The 25,178-nt window shown below is 38.9% G+C and overlaps 2 protein-coding genes across 3 annotated transcripts; one reads left to right on the top strand and one right to left on the bottom strand.

The window, feature by feature from the left end:
- Positions 1–1,861: 1,861 nt before the first annotated feature.
- On the top strand, positions 1,862–7,759 carry rlbp1a (retinaldehyde binding protein 1a). Of its 2 annotated transcripts, none has more exons than XM_055044804.1 (8): positions 1,862–1,936; positions 2,747–2,787; positions 3,011–3,139; positions 3,211–3,415; positions 5,462–5,640; positions 5,729–5,887; positions 6,840–6,950; positions 7,025–7,759. In XM_055044804.1, exons 2-8 carry the CDS (start codon positions 2,779–2,781, stop codon positions 7,169–7,171), a joined length of 939 nt encoding a protein of 312 aa, XP_054900779.1. In that variant the 5' UTR covers positions 1,862–1,936; positions 2,747–2,778; the 3' UTR covers positions 7,172–7,759. The 2 variants fall into 2 exon arrangements, with proteins under 2 accessions (XP_054900779.1, XP_054900780.1); XM_055044805.1 differs by having other exon boundaries at positions 1,870–1,936; positions 2,744–2,787.
- A 656-nt stretch (positions 7,760–8,415) lies between these two features.
- LOC129369423 (monoacylglycerol lipase ABHD2-like) lies at positions 8,416–23,883 on the bottom strand. The gene is made up of 12 exons (XM_055044803.1): positions 23,636–23,883; positions 21,996–22,092; positions 21,551–21,585; positions 21,153–21,368; positions 17,928–18,103; positions 15,787–15,954; positions 15,143–15,326; positions 14,540–14,632; positions 14,163–14,264; positions 14,001–14,070; positions 13,825–13,909; positions 8,416–11,725 (listed from the first exon to the last, which is right to left on the bottom strand). Exons 4-12 carry the CDS (start codon positions 21,359–21,361, stop codon positions 11,517–11,519), a joined length of 1,296 nt encoding a protein of 431 aa, XP_054900778.1. The 5' UTR covers positions 21,362–21,368; positions 21,551–21,585; positions 21,996–22,092; positions 23,636–23,883; the 3' UTR covers positions 8,416–11,516.
- Between the last annotated feature and the right edge of the window lie 1,295 nt (positions 23,884–25,178).

The following is a 25,178-nucleotide window of genomic DNA, read 5'->3' as shown; positions in this document are numbered from 1 at the left end:
GAGTCTGACCAAATGTGGTTTCTCTCTTGACTTCAAAAGTCTTGTAGTTTGTTTTTTTTTTCTCCTTGTGGAGCAGCTTTTTGTTCCTGAAGGGTAGAATACAAAAATCAATTACAATGTGCAAAATTTAAACAATTGTGTTTGTCTATGAAGCATTTCTGACCATAAAAAGACTATAAAAACAACCAAAAAAAAGCTGGAAGACTGAGTCAGGGGATGAAGTACGAGGACACCTAGTGGGCAAAACAAAAGAAGCAAGACAAATATAGAAGCTAAGATTTTGTTTTCTGGTTGGATGACTTTAGGTAAAGCACAAGGATATCATTAAAATTTACTGCAATATAAGTTAATGTTTGTCCAAACTCAATGAAAACATTGCAAAATATTTTCAAATTTGACTCAGAAATGTAACTTCTGCTTTGTAGCAGGAAGGCTACAACAGTCAGTGAAAGTTATTTTCAGCTGAAAAACAGAAAAGGTCTGCAACAAACTAAAAGTGAGTGATTTTGTCAAGCCTCGTCGCTACGGCCAGCGGCTGGTACTTCAGAGCCCCGGGAGTCTGATGCTGTGCGATCATGGGAAATTAATCCATAATCTGGGACAGAAAACAAGAGCTGCCCCTTCCCCCTCCCACCTCTGCAAGGAATGTGCACAGAAATGCTTTATGGGAAATTAAAAGCATGATTTCTGCATCGTGGGTCGTCTTGCTCACATGACGGCCCAACGGGCCCAGAAGAGTTGAGACAGAACCCGGGCTTTGCATCACATGTGCTGGTCGGCTTCCAGACTTACACAGTGGAGAGGGGAAAAAAAACATTTTATATGATGCTTAGGAAGAAGTGTTACAGTCAATGTAAATCATATTAGTTGAGCTAAACCAATGTGTTCTGCTGTGTAGACATATTCCAGTGGTTCTTCAGAAAAGAGGGACGAAACATGTCCAGAGGATAAAGCACAAAATTTTAATAAAATATACACAAAATATTATTATTTCAAATATCTGACTAAAGTAACCTGGGCCATGTGAGCATGACACTGTACATTTTCTTGGTGTTTGCTGAATAATTTTTATTTTAAACTCTGTAATAGGTGGATGGTGCCTTTAAAGTCCTGGAGCAGAACTCAATACATTATGATAGTTTAAAACAAATAAAGGAATACTAGGAATATATTATGACAATTAAGTATAAGCATTCAACTAAATAATCATAAAAGTATCAACAAATTTAATTAAAAATCATTTTTAGATATTTTCCAGCTCAGTTGAATTTTCTCCCAGGTTTTTTGTCAACGCTGTCACTTAATGTGTGTCACTTAATTTCAGTAAGTGACACACATTGCTTGGATTAATTAAGCGTAGATGAATTATTTCTGTTAATTATGGTAATTTAATGCTTGCAGTTAATTCCAGTGTAAGTGTCCACAATTATGTCTGACTTGTATGGAAATGACATTGTTGTCATCAGATTTGCAGACATTGTGGCTTTGTGTGCAGTTTTGTGCTCTATTCTCGCCTTTATTCTGTGTTTTCAAAATTAAAACACTTAAATAACGACATGTTGTGTAAAACTGGGATAAGCAAGCAAAAAGTAAGGGACTAAAAACCACAGTGACAAAAAAGCAGCAGGAAAGCAAAATGAGACAGTTTCCAGGTCATCTGGGGAAATAAGACATTGACTAGAAAATTACAAAATAACCAAAGAAAGTTGGCAAACAAAAGAGTAAAATTAATTGAAAGATTGGAAAGTGGTAAAAATTCCAATCATAACCCAGCATCTTCTCCTTCACGGGCGACATCATGTTGATTAGCTGCTCGCTCTAATCTGTCCAGATTAATCCGTCTCTGAGTTTCCTGGACCTCCCGCCCCTCCGGCCGTCCTCTCCGCGCTCCTGTCCTCCGCCACTCTCTGTGGGATTCTCATCCTGTTTGCACAAGGTAAGGCTGCTCAGACCTTTCCTTTTTTTCTTTCTCCTTTGTAAAACAACAGACTAAAACAGATCAGCAGATACAGACAAATGTTGCGACAGAGTTGTCTAGTGTTATTGATTGATAAAAAAAATTAAAAAGAAAAGAATACTTGTACACAAATTTAATGTTTGAAAAAGGCAGGAGGGGGTTCTTCTAGGAAATAAATATGCAATTTATTTGTAATTTAAATTTGTTTGATACTTGAGGCTGCAATGATATTTAAAAAGCTATGTGTAAAAGGAATATGTGTAAAAGGAGAGACGAAGCAGAGCGTTGTTGTTTCAGCTGTAAATCAACATTTATAGCAACTTCTCATCATATATGTGTTTTTAAAGATTACTTTAATTATCTTTTATAAACCTTAAACAACACAGGTGCCATAGTCACAGTTGTATGAATTTTATAATAAATTCATACAAAGGGATGATTTTTTAAATCATCCTTTTATTCATCAAAACACAGAAAAAAAACAGAATAAATTATGGATCTTTGTTCAAATGCGAACAGTAGATACACATTAAGATTCCCTAGAGACAAGACTAATATTTCTGATTGAATATCCACAAGAGAAATGTTTTATTTCTGCCAAGTCATTCTAAAGTGTGTTGTTGAGTGAAAAACATTCCCTAAGAAAACATTTCGCTCCATCTCTTTGGTTCTGGGATGGATCAATGAGGAGATTGATTCATCTGTGACCAGTTTTTCTTTCTTTCTTTTTCTATTTTTTAAAAAAGACAAGAAAAGCTTCTGTCTGCCTGTTCTTCTGTTGTTTTGCAGTGACAGTGTTGCCGCTGTGAGACGCTGCGACCATGGCTGCTGTAAGTTCAGCTACTTCCCACACCTCAGTGCTGCTGCTTATCTTTACCAATAAAAATGAAAAAAAAAAAAAAAAAAGCATTTCGTTTTGAACGTCTGGCTGATCATGCATGTTGTGTGAAATGGACGCCACGGACGTTCTTCAGCTCAGGGTCTTCTAGCTGGAGTAGTTGCTGTTGGGTTGTTGGGTTTTCAATCTAAAGCAGCAGAGTCTTGGTCGTGCAGACTGGAACTTTCCGCATGGTGTCCGAGGAGGAGCAGGCCATGAGGTCAAAGCTGGAGCACCTGACAGTGAAGGACCACGGGCCAGTGTTTGGACCGTGCCACAAACTTCCAGGCCACACTGTCCAAAAGGTGAAACATCTGAAGTGAGGCTGCTGGTTTATTTGTTAGTTTTTTTATTACATTTTGGGTGTTTTTTTCAGGCAAAGGATGAGCTGCATGAGACGAATGAAAGACGAGGGTCATCCCTGAAAGATCTGCGGGCCATGATGGAGGAGAGGGCGTCAGAGGGAGACGACCTGGCCAAACTGGTGCTGGACCGCTTCGGGGACAAACCGGACTCGCTGCTGGTCCGCTTCCTCCGAGCACGAAAGTTTGACGTCACCAGAGCCCATGAGCTCATGAAGGGTGAGACACAGAGACAGCAACTATCTGCTGGGTTATTCGCTGCGGTGGTTGGAAGCAGCAGCTGCAGCTTTCTTTCTTCACGTCAAACTGATCTTTTTCTTATGTAACATGGGATAAAGAGAGACATTTTCAAGGCTTTCTTCATAGTCAGAAGTTGGTGCTCTCTTGCATTATTACATCTTTAAACGATTTTGGAAACTTTATTTCACAGCAATTGAAGTTAAATTAAGCCAAACCTGTACGTGCATCTTGCTTTCGTCAAAAATCTAATGAAATTATTAAAGGAAAACATTGTGGACCTTTAAAAAATCATTGTTGTTTGAATTCCAGATATATCTAATCTAATATCTAATCCAGTGTGAAGATGCCAGCTGAAGCCATCTTGACGCATAGAAATCAGCTCTGTGTGGAGGTGGGCTGAAAGAAGGAAGCCATTCCTGTAAGAAGACTATATTCAGTTTACAAACACAGTCAGGGGAAAAAAATAATAATTTTTGAACTTGTGTTCTGTGTTTTGCTGGTCTCTGGCCAGCATCCTGACTGCTGGAAGTGTAATGTGTCGGCATCAGCTGTGCAGCAGCAGCAGTGAAATAAGCATATTCGAGTGCTTTCCAGGTCTCAGTGTTGTTTGGAAATTATCCACATAAAGGCTCAACATCAGCCGATCAATGAAAGAAGTAAATAACGCAGGTTGAAGCAATGCATGACCGTCCAGTTGGCTTCCCACTTCTCCCAGTGTGAACTCACTTTTCCAACAAGCCAGTAGTAATGCATAGTGCATGATGACCAATGATAATTTCACACCTCATTTAAAGAAAAAAATATACAAACTCTCCAAAGCTTGGGCGCAACTTCTGAATTTGAAGAAAGTAATGAACCAGCTAATTAGACTGAACTTTTCCAAAAGTAAAAAGAGAAAAATAAAAGGTGCCTCTCTTTATCTACAGTGGATGTAAGTAACTGGATTCAGCTGTATATGATTTAGTTCAGCTCCCGCATGTAACTTTCAAAAGCTTCGGTAATTAAGTCGACCTTTTGTTTCCTCGTTTTATACGTCTCTGAAACAGTGGGTCACATATTCATTAATTGGGAGCCTTTTACAAAGCCCTCCTTTGTGTCCAAATTGGACAACTAGTTGATTCTACTTGTTGGCCCTCAGTGACATGCTGGGAACCGCGGCGTGCCTGAGCTGAGCGGGAAATGTTGGAGGTCGGACAAGACGATAAAGCAGAAGAGGCTTTGATTGGACAGGAGGACGCCTTCTGGTTCAGATCCATGCACTTCAAAACACACATGTACTCTTCCACTGTGCAAACCTTCCCGTGGTCACACTCTTTACATTTTGTTTTGTTTTAACCAAAAGGGTTTGAGACTTCTACCCCAAAACAACACATAGAAATACAGGAAGCACAAAATCATGTGGGTGAACAATTGGGGTTTGTTTGGATGAGAGCAAGATGTAAACAGCGAGTTTTCTCTGTAAGGTTATTTACCTAAACAAATAGATTTCTGTTGATAATTGGTGCCTCAAAACAAAAGAAGTATTGGCTATGAGACAATATCGTTTTTGTGTCAGATTCCGAGCACCAAAAGTAAAAAAAAAAAAAAAAAAAAAAAAAACAGGAAGTAAAAAGCTTTCTTTTTCAGTTTTATTGTGCAAGTAGTGTTCAGGCTGCACACTATGAATTGCTGATTTAGCATTACTGCAGGTTCTCTTTTCCATTTCGGGTTGAAATTAGTCTCTCTTTTTTTTTTCCTGGAAGTCTTTGTCCATGACTTTTGAAGTAATCTATACTCTCATTGAAAATGCATTTGAAGTTGGAAACAAAGAGTCATATGGAATGGAGGTCAATGGAGATCAGTGGAGGTCAATGGCACAAGAAGGATGTAAATTAGTTCAAAAGCCAAATAATAATGACAAAAAAAAAACAGTCCGAGTTCTACAAAAGGTAATTGATTTAATAAATAAAAATAAATAAATAAAAAAGGATCCAACAGGGGTAAAACCTTTGGACTGTACTTTCTGTGCTGTTGTGTCTTCTCCAGGTTATGTGCGCTTCAGGAAGGATTACCCCGAGCTGTTTGAGAACCTCACCCCCGAGGCGGTCCGCAGCACCATCGAGGCAGGCTACCCGGTGGTTCTGCCCAGCAGAGACAAATATGGCCGCGTGGTTCTGCTCTTCAACATCGACAGCTGGGACCTGGAGGAGATCACCTTTGATGAGGTGGCTGCATTGACGCACCTGCCTCTCACAGGAAACCTCCTGCAAGAACTCAGGAGCTCGAAGCAAACTCTTTTGCGATGTGTTGCAGGTGCTGAGAGCCTATTGCGTGATCCTGGAGAAGCTGCTTGAAAACGAGGAGACTCAGATCAACGGATTTGTCCTGATTGAGAACTTTAAAGGCTTCACCATGCAGCATGCCTCGGGAATAAAGACTGCTGAGCTCAAAAAGATGGTGGACATGCTGCAGGTCAGAGCACACCCAGAGAAATGACCCTACAGAACAAAAAAAAAGTCTGTGAATCTCTTCTGATTCACATAGTTCTAGTTTATGTCTCTCTTTAACAAAGAGGCCCTCTGGTGGAGAATTTAAGTACCACAAGTAGCAAAACTAGTCTGAGATCAAATTCCAAAATATTAAAAGTAAATGAAAAAACTGATTGACAACAAGCTTTTGTTCCCAAAGGAAAAAAAAATAAATAAATGAATCCCCTACAGTCTTGAACATTTCATGTAATATTTCTGCAAAAGGAGAAATTACACATCAGAGTGAAAATGTATCAGAATGACATATTAACAGCTAAATAGGTATTTGTTTACAATCTGGTTGCAAATCACAAACACTTGTATCTTGTAAAAATTCAACAATATGGGAGAGAGACCTTTTTTATTTTTTTTATTTTTATTTTTTACTTTTTAAATTCCAACATTGAAGATATTTAGTTTCGCCAAATGCGAAACCAAATAAAATGAGTATCAGCAGTCACTTTAGTGTCACTTTAGTGTCACTTTAGTGGGAGTGAAACAAAACGAGTTGAATGAGTAAAATACAGCAACATTCTCAAATACAGAGGAAAAAAAATCAAATATCAATAAATGTGATGAAAATATGAGTATCAAATGAAAAACTCTGGATATGCAGGTCACTTGTTTTCATATTTAATTACTTTTTTTCATTTTCAAGTTCAATTTCATTTAGTCACTGGAATAAGTACATTTCGATGAGGTGCTGACATTTGTCTGAGATGTAAGTTATTAGTAAATGATACAGTTTGTTTTTATTTGGGTGTTTTGTCCAAACCAACCAATAAGAAGCATGATCTTCAAAGTCCAGCTTGCTCTTTGACTGCTGCCTTTAAAGGGTTGAAACCATCTTCAGAGTTTGACCTGAAAGCCGTGTGTCTGCCTGCGTTCCTCTGCAGGACTCCTTTCCTGCGCGCTTCAAGGCGGTCCATGTCATTCACCAGCCCTGGTACTTCACCACGACCTACAACGTGGTCAAACCCTTCATGAAGGCCAAGCTGCTGGAGAGGGTACAAACAAAGATACACCAGCCTGCTCTTAATTCATTCAAGAATCATCTAATGCTTCCCTCGATGCTCCACAGGTCTTTGTTCACGGTGAAGAGTTGGAAGGCTACTTTAAAGAATTTGATGCAGACATCCTGCCGTCAGATTTTGAAGGAAAAGCCCCAGTGGCCGACTATCAAGGCATCGCAACCCAACTCTTTGGCTCCGAGGACACTGCGCTCTGAAAGAACATTCCCACGTTTTTTAACTGAAGCATGTTGCAGAGGTCAGTCTGCAGATAAGACTAAAGTATAAATAGAGGGGAAATGACGCCTAGATATCATGGAGAATAATTCTTACATTTTGTTTATACTGCAAGGCACTGGTTTCATTATGTGTTGTTGAGTCGGGGAAGGAAAGCTACATGGGGGCATCATGTTTCAAACAATCAGATGAATTTGGTTTGATTTAAATGTGGGATGCATAAGGCTAAACCTGGATAAAATTAATCCTGGGTGCAGAAGTGTCCGTCTTTCAGATTTTTGTGCTTTGCAATAATCAGTTGGACTTTATGAATATTATTCCTTCTAACACGGGAGTGGATTTGCCTTAGTTCAGTGTGGCGCCTTCAGAAAATGTCTGTTCATCAGCAGTCATGTTTTCACTGAAGCAAACTTCTTTCCTCATCTGTTGTTTTTTCTTCCATTGAGCTGAAGAAAAAAAAACTTGCTCCAAGACACGTCTATAGTTCTGTAAAAGTTAGGTTGTTGAAATCTGTTAACCTTGTATTTCATTTAACTTGAGTGTAGCAATAAACTCAGTTTACACCAAGAGTTTTTTTTTCTTTCTTATTTTGCCATTAGCCATGTTTAGTCCAGCCTGACCCACATTGAAGAGCCACTTTTCTCCCTCATGCGTCACCTCAGGCTAAATTTCCACCACGAGTTTCTTGACTGAAACTACTTCTACTTAATGCATTAAACACAGAAATGCATACGTTTCTCCCAAAGACCGTGCCGATAAGTGGAATCTGAATGAGTTTAGTTTCCTGGAATTCAAAATCATATTCCTGGACTTTTTTATGCTATTAGAAAGAAATATCTGTGAAGCTTAATGCAGTTTTACTCTTTTTACAGAAGATAAATATAGCTCTCATTAGCACTCTAGTAAATTATACCATTCCACAATTAATCATATTTATCAGTAAATCAATTATTCAACTAATAAATCTGAAAATACTTTCTTTTTCAATGAGTGATCACTGCTTTATAAAAACCTCATGTTTTAATTGTTCCTCAGGTGTATGATCCATTTTCCTGACTTAAATTAATGTTTCTGAAAGAGGAAAATAAACCTAAGTGTGTTAGCTCTCGTTTCACACAATATGCTGAGGAAACAAAAAGAAAGAAGAATCTTTCTTCATTTGAGAAAATAATTTATTTAACACAATAACCATGTTTCCTCACGATTAGATCAAACACTCCACTGGTTTTCTTTTTTTTTTTTTTTTTTTTTTAAAAACCCCAAAACAAAGTAGCCAGTGTTGAGTCTTAGAGTACACCATGTTGTGTGACTGTGCAGGTCCCTTCAAGCTGTCACCGCACTCCTTAAACCATACTCAAAAAAAAAAAAAAAAAAAAAAAACTAAATTAAAGCTGTATAATGATACCTGTATGTTATTACCCAAGTGTTTTAGGCTGAATGACTTTTCGAGAAAGAAAGAAAAAGTGTTTAAATGAACACAATGAGCAACCATCATAAAGCCGAGCGATTGTGTTTTTATATATTTAAAGCAATCGGGGATAAATGATGTGTTTGTTTGCAAGCAACTAAATACGAGTACAGAATCCTGATGCCTGAAGCACTGGCGTTAGGATAAATATCTTACATCAGAACTTTTTAGATTCCACAACTTACTACAAAATTACCCCAATGTGCATGACATGTTTGGTATAATAGTTTTACCCCTTTTAAAATCTCAAGTGTCAAAAGAGAAAAAAAAATATCCCTGACTGGTTATTGCCATGATATTTATTTTACTGGTCCCTTAAAAAAATAAAATAAAGTCCATGTAATTCACCTTTTCTTTTCTTAAATTTTTGGTTACTGATGATCAGAGGTGTTGAAAATGACACAGTAGTCTCCCATTTACACAAGACGCAAACTCTGCTGGATTTACCAAGCAACAAGAGAAAAAGAGACAAAATGGAAATACAAAATACAAAACAAGAAAAATAATACACACAAAAGATCTAAATAATACATCCAAGCATGCAGTTTTGTGCAAAGTTGGAGAGAGAGGCCTTGAAAAAAAAAAAAAAAAAAAAAACACCAGATGGCTTTTAGTGCAGAATCTGGGTTAGTGCTGGTGACGATCCTTCAGTGAGCCTGAAGAGCCCCGAAATCATGTCTGCTTAATAAGAAACGAGAGCTGTGGGCAGGTGAAACCATGCAGCAAGACTGTGGGTGGATGAGAAGACGATAGGTACGAAGGTCTGGGAGTTGTAGTTACATCTCCCTGACAGCAGATGGCAACAGTGCCATTAGAGGCGAAGAACAACTGATGTGGCCAAGTGCATATTAGAAAAAGTAAAAATATTGGAGATTTTTCAAGTTCAATACGTTCTGATTCTGGTCAATCTCTTTCAATTTTCTCCTCACAGAACGTCGGGTCCAATCATCATAGTGGAGAGATTACTATCTGGAATTTATAACATCTGTTCTGAAAAAAAAAATTATATATATATATATAGACTTACAGATGAGCTTAGCACTTAATCACAACCAATTTTAGTCAAGACTATTAAAGCAATGAAGAGAAAAAACTAAACAACACACTATGCCTACAGAGAATTAAAGTTAAAGGCTCAAGATATAAACTTTTTTGTTATTCTAGCAGCTCAGCTAGTTTACCTGAGTAAAAATAAAGTTTGGCATGGACCGGTTTTGATTCTTACAGCTTAACAAAAGGCACTGTTGTCATTCACGTCATCATTTCAAACCACCCATGTGTCTCATCGTCACAGTGTTCAGCAGCAGCAGCAGCTTTTCGACCACAGGGTTCCCAGTCTGGATGAAGCGCTGACAGAAGCTTCCTGAGCCCTTACAACAAGGTTTGTGTTCACTTTCGACATAGTTCCCGGTTGTGGCAGATCCACAAGTCCCAGCACTTACAGTTTGATTTTGACATCGTGCTGCGGCGCTTCCAACGCTTTAAACACAGTACGGTGGAAAGAAAACATAAATAAATACAATTCTTAAATACGTTGGCTGAAAGAAAAAAAAAATACTCAAAAAGAACAGAAAGCTATTTTTTGACAAGCAGCCTCCTTCACCTCAATATACAATCGTAATCTAATAAAGCAAAAGTTTGGTTTGGCCTGGGTGTCTTTAGCCCTCCTACTCACCACAGCTCACAGAAATGCAAAAAAAAAAAAAAACTACTTCTGCACCGCATTGGATCAGTTTGTGTTGTTTTACAGCGTTTGGTCGTCATTGGAGGAACAAAGCCGACTGCTAGACCTGCAGCTGATCAAAGGTAGAAGGAAGTAAGAGGGCTGAAGAGACACTTTCTGGGAAACAAAAGTCAGTCACATAACCGCTTGTTAACTCTTCATATTTGTCAAAGGACAGCTAAACCGTTACTAAACGCAATGCTCACACATCCGCAAAACATCGTGGCATTCGGGGTGTAAAGTGCACTGAATTAAAGTGGTAGAATGTGCGCGAGGGAATGTGGGTTTCATCTCATCTTGTGGTTCGCTCCCGGTCATGTTTGCAGAGAAAACGCTAAAGTTCGATTTTACACAACAAACATGAGCAGCCAGAGGCAGTTATGAGCTGCAAATGATGCAGAAAAATCCCAGGGTAATTCTTTTTTTTTTCTACTGCACAACAAACAATAGGTCATCGGAAAAAAAAATAACAACAGCCCATGAAAGGATAATTTGCTTCATACAAAACAGACTCTACATCCCATCGTTGGTGACCAAGACACACACAGATGTACTCTTAACATCTCCCAGCTCACACACACACAGACACACTAACAAATACAGCAGACTAGGCTCTATGGGCTTGGCGGTGATCAGCAGTGAGCTTCTTATGGGTGCAGTAAATAGGCACCGGCAGTCGCACTGACCTCACTTCCTATAACTTCTTATGTGCTTGTTTCTCATTGGTTATATAAACAAAAACGTCCTACTGGCATTTCTTTCCAATTAAAGTCAGCTCAACTTTGATCTTTTATTATATTTGGTCTATGCATCCATTAACCCGAGGGTCACCGCTGTTTGTATGGAGAGTGACAAAAGGTTCCAGCTCTCAAGTCAAGGCAGTTTGTTTAGTTTTTCTGTGGTTGTTCTTGTTGTCCACACCATGTGAGGTGATGGTGGTTTCAAATGGGTGTAGAAGGAGTGTGTGTGTGTGTGTGTCTGGAAGTGGTGAGTAGCACCAGAGGAGAAGGCAGAGACAAAGAGCAGTTTAAAGTGTCTCCTCAGTGCCGTGTTGGAACCGGGGTGCTGCAAAGTGTGAGATGTTGAAATGAAGAATGAGAACGAGAGAGAGAGAGAGAGAGAGAGAGACAGAGGGTTAGGCTTTTGCCTCTACGCAGGAGCTCTCGGTGAGGTGGCTGGCTTGGCAGGGCGCTTTCTGTTTCTCCCACTGGCACATGGCGTTGGCGTAGCCCACGATCACTTTGTCCATCCAGGTGAGGGGCTGAGGGAAAAGCACGTCGCCCTCGAAGAAGCCCAGGTGGCCTCCGTGAAGCGTCAGGGCGAAGATCACGTTCGGCTTCTTTGCTAAAGAACGACACAGAGCAGACGTTAACACCTCAACTTTTTCCATCACCACCATCAGGGACGAGTCTATGCCTCTGACTCAAAGCACGGCCATGTTTGCCCTGTGATCAGCTTGAATGCAGATTGTATTCCAGAACAGCCGGTGCACTTTTTGTCCTGAAGCAATTTTTAAAATAAACCAGCTAAGAAGGTCTTAGCTATAAACTAAAAGGTCTCACAGCTGAGGTTGTTGCAAAATGTGCTACATAAATAAACTTTGACTTGACTTGATAATTTCCACAGCATAATCTTGAGTCATGGAGTGGGTGTGGAAGTCCTGCTTTTCTGCACAATACTGGGCCAGATTTTACTTGCATGATTTTTTAGGTCACTACAGCAATGAAGCGACCAAATGTGAGGACACATCTCAAGCATTAGGCATTTAGACTTTACAGTCTGTTTCTCACAATATGCTCTGTGGCCCTAAAAATAAAAAAAAACAAAACAAAAAAAACACATTAACCTCATACTGCAAAAAAAGAGGTAGGAAGAGAGGTTAAAATAACTTGATGGCATCTGCAGCAAAATCTCCTCTTCTGCATAAGACTCAGATAGAAACTCTGTCATGAATTATTCCTTTGTAAGATGAGCGTTTTAAATGGAAAACATCAGTACATCCTTCTCACACAGAAGTTTGTGTGTTTGTCTTTCTAATACGTTTCAGTGACTAAGACTGACTCAATCAGGATTATTCTTGCTATGTTCACAATTTGGGGTAAATTATGTAAATGTTAGTGGCAGGTTGCTCTATATAATAAGGGAGTTTCTCCTGGTTATTTAGATTTTATTACTTTCCTTCCCAAACCAGTGCATTCATGCTAGCCTTATGTTCAGAAGAATAGTTAAAGTGTCCCTTATGCACACTCTGAAATATCCTTTAATCTGCTTCTGTTAGAGTGGTGCAGCTGTTGACAACTGGCCATAGTGGTCTCATGAAAAGAACTGGCCTGGTTTTCTTTCACTCTCCTGTCCTTATCTGGGTTAGTGGAGTAGTGTGATGTGGATGAATAGTGATTAAGATCCCACTGGGCTTTCACCACTCAACATGACAGTTGCTGAGCGACTCGTGGACAAATACACGCTCCGGCCCAGACCTTCGACACACTGGCTCATCAGGCACAGTGTGACAAGTGGATACAACACGCTCTAGAGAACCACTCATGGTTTAAAAAGAAAAAAAAAAAGAGCTGAACATATGGGCATGTCGTTCCCGACCAGTGTTTCTGGTCAACCCGCTAACTATGAGTCAGTAACACTTTCACATCTACGGGAAAACACCAGATATTCCACTTGCCTCTGAGTTTAAAGAGCAACTCCTGTCAGTATATGCAGCACAATTTTTCATTTCTAAAATAATCAAGAATTCAGTAATGGTAAATATAGAATAGACTAAACAAAAAGAAAATTGATGGAAAGAACAACCAGTCAGACTTTACATCAGGATTGACTACTCATCAGAAACCATTACTTAGACTGGATGCTCCACCCCGACCCTCCCAACAAATGTGGCACTGCAAAGATGTTTCTCTAAAAACCTATTTAAGAATCAACAGTAGCCGTCTGTCAGACAGGCCCAACACGTTCTGTGAATTTAAAATAGCTTGAGGACAACATTATGCCACGTTTGTGACTTCTCTGCTTGACACTGCCGCAATTTGTTCGTCCGGAGCCACCAAACAAACCTCAGCACACAACTGCTTAACTAGAGAAAGATCTAATCTAATTTGGACTTAGAAATGAAAATAATTTGTCTGCAGATAATGATTATATTAATTTCAATTTTCCACATTGCCAGTGTAACCGAGACCAATTATAGAAGATATATTTACTTGACTGGATGACTTGCAGCCATAATGGCTTCAACTCTTCTGAGAAAGCTTTTCACAATGATGAACTAGAATGATTGTCTCAGTCTACACTTTAATTCATAATAAAGGTGTTTTTAAATCAGTTTAAAGTGAGGAATCAACCCAATAGATTTAGGACAACCATGGTCGTTCATCAGTGCCTTCATGGACTTTAGCTTATGTTGTGGTGGACTATAGTTAGCTGAACGTTACCTGCTAATGTGCGAGGGATAGCAAGCAGCGAGTCATGAACCAGAGGATCGTCTGCAGCGTTTACCAGCAGCAGTGGCACATCCACCTGTAGGTTATAGCACAAATTTCCACTCATAAGACACAAATACAAAAACAGACAGAAGGGAAGCACAGGGAATTACTGGAGCGGTTCTTACATTGTGGATATAATGTACACAGCTCTCCTTTTCATAGTACTCTTTCAGAGAGCTGTAGCCGTGGAACTTTCTGTTGAAACACGAAAAGAAACGGGCATCACAACAAGACACCCAGTAACGTCCCCGAACAGGAAGCGAGCAACGCTAAGCTGTTTGACATACCTCATGATGTTGTCGTCAATCTGCGTGAGGGATGTTGCTATGTAGAGTCGATTGAGATCTGCATCAAACTTCTTCAGTAAGCTTTCCCCAAACAGACTGTGCCTGTGGTTTAAAAGGTGAACAAAAATTTTATTGTGAGTCAAGATGGATATATTTTGTACTTCTACTACTTATCAGATTTCTAAATCACATCCACTAGGTATTGGCATTATTATGATGAGTTGTATACAAAAGGCTTAACCAGAGTTTTAAAAAGGCACAAACCTTAAATAGTTCATGTCAAATCAACATCACATTACCAGTTAGTTGCTGGTATTAGATTACCAGCAAGTAACTTTTCAGTACAGAGAAAACGCAATATACTGCAGCTACCACACCTGTGCGACAGGATAATTTTCTTCATGTTGTCTGCCATGAGGAAATTGTAGAACCGTCTGAACTGATCCCACTGTAGGAATGTTTCCTGAGCCCTGAGAGAAAATGAGAAATATGCAGCAATTAGCTTTGAAGAGGCATTGAAAAATAATAAATGTAAACGTCCCATTTTTCAAGACATGAGCACACAAAGAACAAATACTCAGCGACCTCAGTGCTTAGAGCGTATTCACAGTGCATGTTTTGATAACACTGATCTCAACCAACACTAAAAGCAGCTGAAACTGCACAGTATGAACGGTTCCGGTTCTGTGGTTCTATCGGTGTGCCTGGTTGACTACAGAAACAGTTTTGCAAGTAAAGAAACGTGTCAGAGGTAAACTTCAGAAAGAAAAAAAATGCGCTAATTATCATGATCATGATGATGATAGAAGATTTGACAGATTAAACTGCTAACCACATGCTTGCACATGTGATTATATTATGCAAGTGTCTGTGTTATTCTTGAAATCATCCTGAACGTGGGAATGTGGAAGTGCTGCTGTTACAAAATGGCTTTAATGAAACAACTCATTTAATCAGCAGACAAGAGGACTGGAACTCACCTGAGAGCGCTGTAGCCCTGACAGACGCTCACGCAGCACAGAACTCGCTCCTGGTTCACCCTGTTCTCACCCAGGAACTTGCAAACGATGTTCCCACCCAGACTGAAGCCCACAACAATCAGCTGGGTCTGAGGATATGCCCTCTTAATGTAGCCAACCATTGCTGCAAACTCCCAAGTGCACCCTGGAAGAGAGCGACTATAGAGTTACTGATCAATAAATGCAGCCACTCTTCAGCAGCGAACCACATTATTTTCTGCTCAGCACTTCTAGCTCAAAGTGCCCTTAGCTCAAGGTACCACACTTATATTCCTATAGGCTCCCTGAACAAATATATTTAATTTCTATTTCTACACTTGCAATAATCCATTTATTTTTCCACATACTGCTGGTGGGCTACATGTTTTAGCTTCAAATAATGTACCAATAACAAGATGAAGTGTTGCACATTTCTAAATCAGAATAATTCTTTGATATTAGAAAGGACTAACAATAATAAAGCAATGCTTTCGTTCTCCTGAATTTAATTTCTGTCCCAAAATAAGAGGAGTGATCAAGATAAAAAAAAAAAATTTAAAAACTCTGAATTCTCTCAGGGTTTAACATCACAAATAAGCAGAATGTAAGAAGCTCTTCGTTCTCACCATAAGTGAACATGCGTGGAGACGTGAGCTCGATGTTGGGAAGAGCACCCAGGTGGTTCAGCACGGCACACCTGTATCCATCTTTCTGGGCGTAGTCCACGAAGGTCCGGATGTAGTGCTTCTCGCTATGGTTACCAATACCAGGACATATCACCATGGTGATGTCGTCTGGTGAAACGGGGAGACGGGTCGAAGAAAGATATGTGCAAGTGAGAGAAATGTAAGCAATGACAGAAAGGAGAGTGTGGCGCTCTCCAAAGGTCATCACTGTAAATCAGCAGAGCAAAACTCTGCAGTCAGTCCAAATGTACGGTTGGACTCTTGGTTTGTCAATACAGCTTTTATTTCAAATGACTGTAACTTTTAAACCAAATGAAGAAGAAGAAACATTCACGTTCGCAGTATCTGAGAAATCTGAGAAAATTGACGTGGTTCACATGAATTCCTCAAAGAAACAAAAGCCACCATTAAAACGGCCTTCATCAAAGTGAGATTATATTGGATTTAAAGATGAATAACACTCAAAACTGAAGGGAAATCCAATTTGGTTGAGTGGGTTCTGATAAAATATGTTTATCTTGTTGTTGTTAGTATCACACGTCAAGATCGTTTGTTTTCTTCTTCTTAGATGGAGTCTACAGGTAATCCACAACACGATATTTCACAACATTTCCTCAATGCAAGTCTTTGTCCCAGCTGGGCTGACCACTCTATTTGTAATTAAGGAATAACTTTGAAAGGAACAACAAAACGGGATAAACCTCAGGAAGATCAGTGCAGGAGCGTTCCATCGTCCAGGAAAGACAAACACTCAATAGGTGTGGCATGAAAAAACTAGACAGAAGTAGCAGCAGTAGAATTACAGTTTAAACAGATGTAATTACAGTTCATATGAGGTAAAATTTCTGAGCTTTTCTCGTGTCATTGTCATGTGCCAGTATCAAATAAGTTTAAAGTTAGGGGTGTACTGATAATTGGCCGACACAAGTGAAATCAATCTTATTTACCTTTGCATCCCACTTCGCCCCACTGTTATCAACTTTGTGATTTTGTTGTTATATTTATTGACTTTTCAGACAAAAAAATAAATAAAATAGCGGATTGGCCAAAATCAAAACAAAATTGGCAGTTCTACCTTTTTAAAGATTGTGATTGGCCAGAAAACTGCAATCAGTGCACCCCAAATTATAATCAAGAAAAAGTAGGTGATTGTTGTACTGTTTAGTTTGAAATAAATCATTGGAGCATGCAAGAAAATATGTGCGAACCCCAAGATAATAATAATATATTGGAATCGGAGTCAGGAGATTTCTAAACTGCAGTTTTCTAAATAATAAACAAGAGTGAGAAAGTAAAAGCTGCTGAAGTTTGACCTGAGGAGAGCAGTTCACGCTTTCCTAAGGAAATTTATATCAGGATTAGGGCTGTCACAATAACCAATTAATAATTAATAGCATGATGAATTAAAACAAGCTCAATAATTTCCATTTGCATGATTTATCGATTTCACTCCTTCTCTTACAACCAGTCTTCAGTCTGGTGCTTTGGTCTCAACTAGCCCTTTTGTAATTGTTGGAGTTTTGTATATTTATTTAGGATATTTAAAAAGTCTACCAGCTCCAGCGTCAAATGGTCATTAGAATTTAAAGTTTATTGATCCTTGAGAATGTGGTGTTCTTGCATTATTATGCCATTACTATTATATTACTTGAAAATGGTCTCAAAACAACATTATTTTTCATTTATCACAATAACTTCTGGCACAATTTATCGTCCAGAAAAAATGTGTTACTGTGACAGGTCTAATCAGGAACATCTCTGATCTGCAGCTACAACAAGCATTTGCTTGTGATAATCTTTGCTATGGGAGGATAAACTATTTATTACATCCAAAGGTTGACTTGGCAGCTTCAACCCTTTGGTTGTGTTCAGCATTTAAAAGTCAAACAGTATTTCTGATTAACACTGTATTTACCTGCAATTGAGAAATAAATTAGGGGAAAAAATCATATTTTACGTGGAATAATTATAGAATATCCTACCCAAACAAATTGTTCACCTAATTTTTCTTGACAAGTATCCATAAAAAAAACCTTTAAAATCCTATTTTCTAAAATCAGATCTTGGTAATAATGCCTCACCTCCTGTTCGATGGTCCCCCAGGGGCTCAAAGAGGTCAAAGGTTGCTGTGGCTCCATCCTGCATGGGCAAATACTTTCTGACTCCACAAGGGTGAGGCGAGCTCACCCGACCCAGTTTACCATACAGCGCCGTTTGGAGGTGACCGCTCTTACCCCACAGCAATGGCGGGATGTACCTAAAAAAATAAAATAAAATTTAAAAAAAAAACACAGGGGACAATTTAATCTGATATGGAAACATGAGCTCCCCTCAATGTGCTGCAAATGAAGCAAGAAGACAGCATTGACAGATGACAATGTCAGACATGAACCTCAAAAAAGATCCCAAGTCATTTTCCTATTGCAGTCTTACAGACAGCTGTTGAATCCAATCATCCATGTTAGTTTGTTGCCATGTTATGCTATGTTGTGTTTGACATGCTAAATGTCACTTTCACAGGTGTTTATTGTAGGACTTGCATAATACTCCTTTTAGCATTTTGTCTATTTCCATGAATCACCATCTTACTAGAACTTCAAAAATTATCAGTTTTCACATTCAGTGCTTAAAGATGCTTCTCTTTTAGCTGTGAAATCACTGTTCGCTTTAGCACACATCTCAATAAATTTCAATAAAATTAGAGGATTTAAAAATGGAACTCAAAGTATTCATATTTATTGCACACTTAATTTAGTGATACATTTCAAATGAATCCAGAACTTGCTTCAGTTTAATTTTCTACCACATTTTTGTTATTCTTTCAGTCAGTGACCACCTGCTGTATGTCTGTCATCAGCCTTTTCCATGGTGGAGCAGACCGTTTCATAACAAGATTTCCTTTAATATTATTTTAAAGGAAACACAATCCTGGTGTAATTGGTTTAATGTCATGCTGTTGTTGAGAAATTGCATTTAGAGTTTCCATTAGCTACAAAACAAATTCATCAAATTAAGTAGGAGAAAAAAAACACTTAAAATAAATAATTGTGATGTTAATGCGGCTATACATGTCATGTATTAGTTATTTGATGTAAAACCATTTATCTAACAGTTCCTTAATGTCTCAAAAGTTTAATCAAAGACATTCATTTCCATTTGGAAACAATTACTTGCAGACAATCCGCTACAAGAGTCAAAAGTGCTCTGCTCTCACTTAATCTGTCAGAATAAAGTCCATAACGGATGCTCTGACTGTCACAGAGGCCAGTTAGCCATCTGAGAGGCAATGAGACGAAGCATAGAGTTACAGCACTGTGAAGGTAAAGCAGTGCTGCACTTTGGTCAAAATGCATACAGCATATCCACCATAACTCAGGCGGCTGCACGGCGTGAAGGGTTTGGTAAGATCAGCAGTTATACAAGCCCTTCCACCTTGTGCTTGTTCATCTCTGACTGTCACAATAACTCAGCACAGAAGAGATGTTGCATAAGAGTGTTGTCAAAGACAGGACCACTCCCAGTCTGCTGATAATGTAATTACTGCCACCGATGCTCTGCAACTGCAGTTAAAGATTATCTTCACTTTCCGGGAGATTCTGAGCGAGACTGTGGACGGACAGACGACCTCGTTTGTCCTCCCGTTGACAGAGAGATCTGTGGTCAGATTAGCAGAGATTATCCGTAGAAAACATTCTATGTGGAATGTGGAAATAACAGATATGTGACTCACGCTGCCCAGATTAAAAGGTTATTTTTCAGTTAAAAGGACTGACTGAATCGGTCTGTTCGATGGATGGGCCTCCTAGAACCGAACCAGTCACCTTCGCATACAGCAAATGAGCCAGTGTCCTTCACAGCTGTTAAACATGTCACTGTGGTTTAGGACACTCACATCTGAGGCTAAGTAAGAGGCAAACTTCCCCAGTTTAGTAAAAAACAAAAGAAAAAAGAAACACCAAAGAGGAAAGACTTGAATTACAAAAATAAAAAAATACCTTCAACAGCATTCAGCTAATAAAGAAAGCAACTACAATATTGTAGTATAAATGCTGCTGTGATGATATGTTTTGTGATTACGTGTGTTTTAATACCTCCTCTCTTATGTTTCCACTATGATTTCACAAACACTTTCCATGAGATAAGGAAATTCAATTCAGCTGTATATCAGGTATGGGCATCAAGGCCAGTGAGAGTCTATCCAACTGACCGAATCTATTATTTATTCGCAAGGAGAGTGTTAATTAATGTTACTTGAAATATTATATCTTACTAAATATTACATTTGTGCTCCTGTATACATTTATGTTGCAATGATGGCTATATTGTGAAACTAGTACACATGATTCCTCTGAGGAACTAGTAAGTTCATTTCCTTTTTTTTAATTCAACAACTTGCAGGTGCACTTTTAGCTGCTTTAGACAACATTTTTGCTTTAATGTCAAAGACGAAACCGTCTGCAAAATTGTTGCTATCCCCCACTTCAAATAAATTACTCCTCACCGTGAGGCATCAGAGAAAAAATATATTTCTTAAAAATTTAGGAAAAACTCATAGCAGTTAATAAAATAATTTGTTATATTGTGTGTCTGGTTAAATACATTCTCAAACAGAGTCAAACAAAAGTCCTGATGACTCTGTTAACCTTACATCACCCCTTCATTCCTCTCTCTGGGGAATCGATCTGTTACACAACAACACGAACATACGTTATGAGACAGAAACGGGACTTTGTAACATAAACCAGAAGGACAAGTTCCAGGATTTTAGCAAACTCTCTGTACAAAGGACCTACAGACTGTGTTTCAAGCAAAAAAAAATGGCCATTCAGGAGGAAATGATAACAGACTGGACTGAAGTGTAAACAATGCTGATGCCGTATGACTCAGTGACCCCGAAGCGGAATGGCAAACAGCTGAGCAACAGTCGGTTATATAAGCAGATACTCCTGTGTGCTTAAAGAGGATCCCCTTGTTGATGCCAAAGTTCCCACCGAGCTTTACAAAAGCAGATGGAATAAGTTAGGCAGAGAAATTTTGTTTTATTTGAACAATGGAAAGTTAAGCTTTTGATAAATTCCAGGTCTGCTGGAAGAGCAGAAACATTTCCTCGGACCAACGCTTTGCATCAGATAAGATTAGTTTGTCATAAATGTAAATGTCTACCCAGTGCACTGAGCTGATCTATTCATAAATCCAATGTACTATCAAAAACATGGTCTAATGTTGGAGCAACACCTCTGGTGCAGACAGGAAGCATAGTCGGTGGGGACAGGCGCCACTCAAAGTGACCGACTCAAAACACTCACTCTTTGGACAGTTGAGAGCAGGACTTGAGCAGGAAGCGGTTGAGTGCCGTGTCCTGGTAGGTGAGGTCCGGTGATGCGGTGGGACTCTTCAGATTCAAGCAGCGGACGATGATGTAGAGCACCGTGGCAACGGCCGCCAGCTTCATGCCGTCAAACATGGCCGGCATCTCCGGGGAGATGGTGTGCAGGTCCGACTCGTGGGTGCTCATGATTACGCTGAAAAAACAAAACGGAGGCATGTATGACGCTTATCATTCTCTGCAATGTAAAATCCAGCAGGAAGATTATTGACGAACACAGTAAATGATCTTCTAGCGAGGATGGAGCTTCTAGTGAATCAATTAGAGATAAGATTATGCAAAGAAATCCATCAAACATGTTAATTATCACAGACTAACCTTGATACTAGTGCTTGTGCCGGTCAGGAAAAGATCTACAAGAAAACACAGTGAGGGTATCTCAGTAAAATAAGATTTATTGATCAACTACGATTACATAAACCTCCACCAAAATGTCAAGTAGTCACAGAGAAGACAAAGGAGCTGGCTCTACTTGGCAAAAAAAAAAAACAAACAAACAAAAAAAACATGCAGCACAAAGATTGACACCAACTTTCTGTGTGGTTTACCATAAAACACGATCAAAGTATAAACATCTGAGCTGCTTATAGGAAAAGAAAACAACAGGAACTGCAAAAGGTACGAAGTGCCACAGAAGAGAAGGAAGTTGCGGTACAGCACACAAACCAGTGACAGGAACTGGCAGTCGCTGTCATTGTTACTCAGAGTAATTTAGTAAGAGGACAAAAAAATTCAATGCAGAAAAAACAATCACTTTACTTACAGTTTACACTAAAATTTGTCTCCAGTGGAGTTTGACTCAGAGGTTGAAAAAGTTTGAAGAGTCAACGTCCCTTCAACTCACAGTGATGAGGTCAAACCTAGGAAGAAAACTCATTTCAATTATGCTTTAACTACAGGACAATAAATAAATAAATTACTCATTAAAAAGTAAGAAATGCCTATGTTCATTCTGATTCTTGATCCATTTAATGGCATTTATTTTGTGCATTTTTGAGCAGCAACATCGGCTTAAACCCATTTCTTACATACAACACTTCACATAACCTCAGTCAGCCTTAGACTTGTAGAGGTAATGGGTTTACGCTCAGCTCTAAACACTGCTGGTGCCAGAATTATCCTCAGGGATACAAAATTGGTTTCATTAAATAACCACACAAAAAAACCTAAACTAAGAAACTGCTTTACAGTTTATTCCCATTTTTTTTCCAGGGACAGTAATTCAGGTCCATTCAAATTCATTACCACAGTGATTTCCTTACTTGATACCTTTTTTCTTTTAGGATAATATTACCTACAATAAGTTTTACCTGAAATATAGTGGCAACAGGAAGCACCTGAATGCTCCATTTATAAATCTTGATTTTTGAAAGTATGTCTGTTCTGAATCAATTTCAATTACATGTAACACAGCTACAATGTGTCAAAATGCAACAATCACTCAGCGTGATATCAGACATGATGGCCATGACACTGTCTGAATTTTTTTCATTCCTTAAAAAGGAATTTCTACTAGACCTGCCACTATTTCTGATTATTAAAGGCATTAGCCCACTTAACGTTTTATTATCTATTTGAATTTGTTGAAACAGAAATTCCCTCACCGATTCCTTAATTTTCTGTTATACTGAAACTACAACCCCTCTCTAAGGACCTCCAGCAAATTTTCCCCCATTAGAGATTATATTTCTTCAAATTTTAAGAACGAAAGCCAGACCTGAGGGCACACCAGAAACCACATGATGTGCTTGTTGTGACATTTTTATATAGATAATAAATCAATCTTGATTTTCATGGCTTATTTGCTATTATGCATTCTATTTGTCTTGTGTCATACACTATTTACAATTATTTTTGACATTCCAAATAATTAATAAATGTTTAGGAATAGAGGAACAGCTAGATACAAATTGAAGAAGCATTTGAATGGGTGAGGAGGGGAAGTAGCTGTTAATAAATAACAAGAACAAGTGGTGTGGGTTATAAAGTTTAAAGAGTCGTAAAGCTGCTCTTTGCTCAGCTCTTCCTCGCTTGTCTCGACTCTGATAGTGGGGTCACCCGGTAGGTTCCCCATCAACCATCCAAACACAACGGCAGATACATTAACAGAACTGCAAATCAGTCATTTGCGGAAAATAAGAGAGTCCAGCCGCACCTTCCAGCCACGCTGTTGGGGTGGAAACAACCGTGTTAGCTTCCCACCCACACCGAGTGTTTTTTTCCCCCCTCGTAGCAACTTCACGCCCTTAGTGACGGCGGCCCATTTTCTTAAACCGTAGTTTCAACGTGTGCACTGTCAGCAAGTAGTTAAAGGTACAAATCCCAACTCTGGTTACGTTTTACATTGAAAGATTTAACACAGCAGCCTCGGTTAGCAGCCCAAGCATCCCCGGCTTCACTCACCTCCGCTGGGGGACAAACGGGCCAACTCCTCGCTGCTAATGGCGGCAGGCTGTCAAACCGTTAGTGGCCTTCTTGTATGCCTGTGGAGTCCGAGGCGTCGGAGTCTGATGCGTATCATGCCCACTGGTGAAAGGAGAACTAAAAGGTAAAAGAAAAACAGGGCTAGACGCACCAGCTGAAGTAGAGCAGCACCACAGCTCTGACAGCCCACTTCCTAGAACAATCTGCTCATTTGCATAGCCGAGTTCTCATTGGTTCACACGTGAAGATGACGTAACACAACTGATTTGTCGGGGTTTTAAAGATATGTTCTAAACACCGGAGTTGCTTGTTTTCAGTTTGTCGGAGACTGCCAAGGATATCTTCTGTAAAGAAAAATGTTGCTGCTGAGTTGAAATATCTAAATTTGCGTTCCGAGTGTTTTTTCTTTGCGTTTGATAAACGTGCCATGCAATTTGTAGCACGTGTGGGGAACGTGAGTTTTGACGTCAGTTACATAAGTTTGCACCGTCGCCTAATTTGCATATTGCTGTTTATCCTCAGTTACTCTTGTTAATATAACACTAAGAGCGAGTCCTCGGTGAGTATTTTGAGTCATTGAACATCTTAGATGGCAACGTCAAATGTTACTTGGTTGTTATTTTTCACTCACGACACTGTAATTGTGTAAGGCTTAATGCTGCTTTTTTATTATTTAATTTAATTTTGTGTGTGTGTGTGTGTGTGTGTGTGTGTGTGTGTGTGTGTGTGTGTGTGTGTGTGTGTTCTAGGTCATATAACCTCTTAATATTTATTTTGGGGAAAAAGTCCATTTATTTGACAGAAGTCGGTGCTGCAACTTCGATATAACATCCACATGATGGCGACAGAGTTAAACTAGTGGCTTACAGTGAAGTTTAAGTTTCAGATTTGATTTTATTTTTATTGAATCAACAACTTTTTTTCCCCCTAAAATAACATAACACCCAAATTTCCCATTAAGGAGTATAAATTCTGAAAAATCTGTTCGCATTGACATTTTAAATAATAATAATAATAAAAAAAAAACATCATCAATCAGTTGGAAAATTTTAATTGGCATTACAGCATGCCGAATTAATTTTACATTCTATTTCAATTTATTGCTGGTGATTTGCTCCATGCTGCAATGTCTACGATTCATATGACTTTACCAGGCAATAAATGAGCTCAGGTAGCTTAATGCTTTGCAGGCTGGCTAATGGGCCATCATGAGCGCTCATCCTAAATGCTAATCTCAAAATGGATACTTTTAAAACAAATAGATACAACTTGGGGGGGGGGGGGGGGAAACGTTTGATAGTTATTTATTTAATGCAGATAATTTAGTAATTTCTTCTAGTTCCAGTCTCATTCAATCCTCTCTTATCCTGCAAATAAATGTAAATAAATAGGTTTGAGCCAGTGGGTGTGGTCTCAACCACACCCACTGGCTCCTAAATTAAATTCTGCTAAGGACTCTGTATATATAAAATGTCAATAAGCACTTCTTGCACAGTTTTACTTAATTTTAAGATTATATTAA

The sequence above is a fragment of the Poeciliopsis prolifica genome, unplaced genomic scaffold (assembly GCF_027474105.1).
Source record: "Poeciliopsis prolifica strain line A6 unplaced genomic scaffold, Auburn_PproV2 SCAFFOLD021, whole genome shotgun sequence".
Lineage (NCBI taxonomy): Eukaryota > Metazoa > Chordata > Actinopteri > Cyprinodontiformes > Poeciliidae > Poeciliopsis > Poeciliopsis prolifica.
This window is presented reverse-complemented; position numbering and strand designations above follow the sequence as displayed.